This window comes from Malus domestica, chromosome 11 (assembly GCF_042453785.1).
Source record: "Malus domestica chromosome 11, GDT2T_hap1".
NCBI lineage: Eukaryota > Viridiplantae > Streptophyta > Magnoliopsida > Rosales > Rosaceae > Malus > Malus domestica.
Window position 1 is genome coordinate 1,405,749 of NC_091671.1, and position 5,056 is coordinate 1,410,804.

Below are 5,056 nucleotides of genomic sequence, written 5' to 3' on the forward strand. Positions count from 1 at the left end.
GGGGTCCAACTGGGGAACCAAATATGAACGGAGATTGGAGAAATCTCGACGTTATATCAACCAAACCCTAGAAAATTTCAATCGGATTTATGAAAAATTCCGATGAGATCTCAGCAAATCTCAGACCATAGGACACCGTGGACGATCTGCAGGTCGTCTGAGTAGGCTAGGCACGGCGACAGGCCGTGCAGCACGGTGATGGATGGGTGGCGACACCTGCTGGGTGTTGGGTTTGGGGTTTGGACGAGGAGCAGAAGCTCCAGCCGTGATCTTGGGCTCGGAAGATCGATGCAGGCTGCAGGCCTGGTGAGGAAACCGAGCTGGGCCATCGCAGGTTGCGGGCCTGGTGGCTTGAGACTTGCATGGTGCAAGTGCACGGGTTCGAAGAACCTTAATTCCCAAATCGCAATTTTTTTTTTCAATTCAAATATAATTATATGCATGTGGAATTCAATGAATCACATATTTACGTTGATGCATATGCAAATAATAGTTTCAATGCATGTACATATGTAGGATTCAATTCATGACAAATATCAAATTCACATAATTGTAGCAATTTTGATTATGAAGCATACACAATTTATGTAGAATCTAAAATACGTAAAACGTAAAGTTGGGTCATGCATCATGGTGAATGTTCATGCTATCAGGGCTTGCAAAATATCGAGTTAAAAGCCGTTGTTTGGAAAGAACCTGATTGCGTGATGATATGGATGAACTGGTTTGATGCAGAAAAAAATCTCCAACGTCAGATTCCTAAGCGCAGCGGTAGGAGCATGCTGATAACGTGTTGTGGTCTATTTTATCTGACAGAGAGACTAGGGCCGGCGGCAGAGAGAGAGAGAGGAGAGAGATGTGTGTTTGTAGAATTGTAGGGGAATGTGTGTGTTGTTATCCCTCCTACATTGTGCCTTTATTTATAGTAGTAAAGGGAGAGAAGATATTCCTTCTTCTCCAAGTAATACAAGTTGTAATAAGAAATGATAACTAGAATCAAATCTTATCTAGGATTTACACAATCATACTTAAACTAGGAATGTTTACAACATATATGTATATATATATAAATAAAAGTAGAGATTTATTTATATGTTATATTAATAAATTTAATTTAAATTAAAAAAACTACCTAGACGCCTATGTGCTAGCCCTTGTTGAACGTCGACCTAGCACATTTTAGAACCTTATTAATAGGTCCTTTATTTCTCATGGAAAAAATACACTTGATCAGCACACGAAGCGATCTTTAACATCGGAGAGAAATTGGAAATATGCAAATCGCCATGACGTGCTCAAAGCTAGAGGGCCACAAACTCCCCAAAATCCTACAATGAAACCAAGAGTCACTGAAATATAAAGCCATGGTATTTCATTCCTATTATCACTTGTATTCATCTGTTGGCATTTGTTTGGAAGTGGGGAACCGCAAAGTCCCGGGTTACCCTCATAGGCAGTGGCATCAAAGCCTTGGAGTTGTGTGCCTAACGGTACTCGTCCTTGGAGGTTATTGTATGCAACACTAAGTGAAGCCAAGAAATGAAGGCTTGATAGTGAAGCTGGGATTCCGCCCGATAGATGGTTTCTTGAGAGGTCTAATTTCTCCAAGTTTGTAAGCTTAGATACCTGGTCAGGAATGCTGCCATCGATGTTGTTGATGCTGAGATCCAGGTGGTGAAGGTTTTGCAACCGGCCTATCTCAATGGGAATGTTGCCACTTAGACTGTTATTTCGGAAGCTAATAGATGGCGGCAAGTTGGACAGATAGTTGTACTGCAGAGATGTGACAGATCCATTCTGGGGACGCGCATAGATAGGTAGTTCGACATCACCACTATCCGTTTGAGCGGAAGGCTTATCAGATACAAGAGCTTGAAGTGAGAAAAGCTCTTTTGGAAGTCCCCCCGAAAGCAAGTTGTTGTCCAAGATTATGACGAAAAGACTAGGAAGACTTCCCAACCAAGGAGGTATTGAGCCTGTGAGTATGTTAGAAGACAAACCAAGGACTCTGAGTTTCTTGAGCTTCGACATCCACACCGGAATATGACCTCTAAGTTGGCAGTTCGATAAGCTAAAAAGGTGGAGATTTTGAAACCCAGACCCAATCATTGCATCACCATCCGGCAGTTCTTCACCTAGAAAACTATTTGAAAGCACGACCACCCTGAGACTTTCCAAACGCATCAATAAATGTATAGCGCCGGTGACATTGGTGAGTCTGTTCCTACCAAGCGAGAGGAATGATAGGTATTTCAACGAAACAATCTCGGGTTGTATTTGTCCCTCTAGATCATTACCGCTCAGGCGAATTGCTTTCAGATGCTTGCATGAGTAAAGGCTTTTTGGCATGGCGCCAGCGAAGTGATTACTCACGAGATCAAGTTTGATAAGTTGATCAAGTTGGGAAAAATTTAGCTCCGAGATATTTCCATCAAAATGGTTGAATCCAAGATTGAGTTCGATAAGGTTAGTGCAATTCATCAAAGATGGGGGCAGATGACCTTCAAGATTGTTGAGATGAAGGAGCATGAGTTTTAATTTGGAGAGCTTCCCGATGTGGAGAGGAAGTGTGCCACTCAAATGATTGTAGTAGATCTCTAGGATTGTGAGGCTGGTGAGGTTGACAATGTTGTCACTAATGTGACCAAAAAGCAGATTGGAAGGTAACGAAATTTCATGAAGAGCCTGAGCTTTGTAGAGATCACTAGGAAGAGTTCCAGAGAGAGTATTGAAGCCGGCACGAAAGGTTTCCAATTTCAAACAATTTCCTAGTCCGAGAGGAATTGAACCATTGAAATCGTTGTTGGAGAAATCCAAGACTCTAATCGAAGAGGAACGAATACAGAGAGAGGAAGGTATTTGGCCTGTCAAATGATTTTTGCTGACATTCAAACTGCTTAAATTCCAGGCATGCTGGAGGAATGAAGAAGGAATTGTAGCATTGAATTGATTGTTCGACAAATCCACTATTTGAATGTAACTAGATGATAGAAACAAAGGTAATTTTCCGGACAGAATGTTATAGCTCAAATCAAGGATTTCAAGGCGACTCGAGGACAAGAAGAGTCCAGCTTCCAGAGGACCGGAAAGCAAATTGTGGGAGAGATTGAGGTGCGAAAGATGCGTGAGGCTTCCAAGAGAGCGAGAAATGCTTCCTTGGAGCCGGTTAGAGGGCAACGAAACATGTGTTACCCTACCACCGGCATCACAAGCGATGCCTTCCCAGTGACAACAATCACTGGAAGACCAATTTAAGCGATAAGAAGATATATCAAAAGATGACAAAAGAGAGTTGTGATCTGCCTCCTTGCAAGCATGGTTTGTACAAATGAAAGTAGACAACAAAAAAAACAGGAAGAGGACTCCATAAGGTATTACGTGACTAGCTTCCGGCATGATCTTTTTCGCTATGTCTGCACTGGAATTATATTGCTCACATCGTTTCGGGGGTATATATACACTCCTTTGTTTGGAGCAAAGGAGGTAGAAATTAACAAAGGGAAGAAGGTAATTAGGTGATGGTTTGAATTCTTGTGAGCGATGTTTGAGTTTTGAAGTCCTTGCTTTCCACTTATATAGAAAAGAAACAAACCTGCAGAACACGGGACGTCACTAATGGAGGGTCTAATCACGGGTTGGCAACTTGGCAGCAACGTATTAGAAGGTTTACATTGACTTTGGCGTCGTGCTTTTTGGAAGAGCGAAAACATATTTTAGTTTTGAATCGTGTACATATCTTTTATGTAATGTGGTTTTGTCTGCTATTTCCCAATATCTTCAATCGTGTAAAGATCTTTTATGTATATATGTATTTGAAGTGGTTTGGTTTGACTTTAGGCTTTAGGAGTAAACAGCAAACAAAAGACTTCAAAGAGTCACTTACACTGACTTCAAAGTGGCCAAATGCGTTCAGATTACAATTTTGTTTTCCTTTTTGGATAGAAGCAATTGTGAAGAAGAGGATAATCGAATCTTGAACTCAAATGCAACGATAAATGTTCATATTTCAAGTAGAAAAATTTATTCGGATGGAGCTTTCACCTCAGAGTCCAAATATCATATCATCTAAGTAATTCAATTAAGAATAATTTAGACATTTAATTACTAATTTTAGGTGAACCTTGACTCACCTATTTTCTGATTCCTCAAAAGCTTAAGCTTTTGAGAAAAGTGCAATTCCATTTCTTCCCATTCCGGTACGGTTTCGCAACCACGCCATATATGTAATCATGGGTTGCAACGTATTAGAAGGTTTACCTTGACTTTGGGCTCGTGCTTTTGGAAGAGTACTTTAAAATGGTTGTTTGATAAAAGTGCTTTGAATAGAAAGTAGAAACAGTTTTAATCACTTGGACAATTTTTTAGATGCAATCAATTTTTTTGATGAACTAACAGATAGTGAGTGGCCGCCTCTCCTACATAATGATTATGGTAAAAAAAACCGAGTTAATAGTGAGTCATTCATATTATTTTGGATAGGTATCTACATTGAATTAAAATTATTAAAAAATTAAACTCTAAAAATAGAAAACTTTTCATCAAAGACAAATCCTTCCGCATAAACTCTAAAAATAGAAAACTTTTCATGTTGGATATCTTTATATCATTATTCAATTTTCATAAAAATTCTAAAATGCCTTTCCAGTTTTAGATTTTTCAACAACTCCTTACTCCAACTTCTTAACCCATTGATTGATTTCAAATTATTGAACCGTCCCCTAGATTTTTTTATTGATTCTTTTTAAAATGGAACAATTTGAGTATGAGTAAAAGGTCTTCCTTTTTATTTTAATGAATCCGTTTTTATGTTATTTCGTATTGTACAATTCCTTTGTTTGTGGGATCATTTTCTCACAAAATGAAATTCAAATAAATTATAGAATGGATTAATACACCTATGTCTAGATCTGGGATAAATGGAAATTTTATTGATAAAAACCTTTTCAATTGTAGCCAAGGACCAAAATATCGAAAATATCGGCGATATTTCGCCGATATTATCGTTTTTTTTAGATGACGATATTTCGTGACTTATCCTCTTAATTATCGTTAATAT

The 5,056-nt window shown here is 38.9% G+C and overlaps 1 protein-coding gene across 1 annotated transcript; it reads right to left on the bottom strand.

Annotated features, from left to right (window-relative positions):
• Window positions 1-1,230: 1,230 nt before the first annotated feature.
• On the bottom strand, window positions 1,231-3,396 carry LOC103422597 (receptor-like protein 3). The gene has a single exon (XM_008360658.3). The coding sequence runs from the start codon at window positions 3,394-3,396 to the stop codon at window positions 1,231-1,233; it is 2,166 nt and encodes a 721-aa protein (XP_008358880.3).
• Between the last annotated feature and the right edge of the window lie 1,660 nt (window positions 3,397-5,056).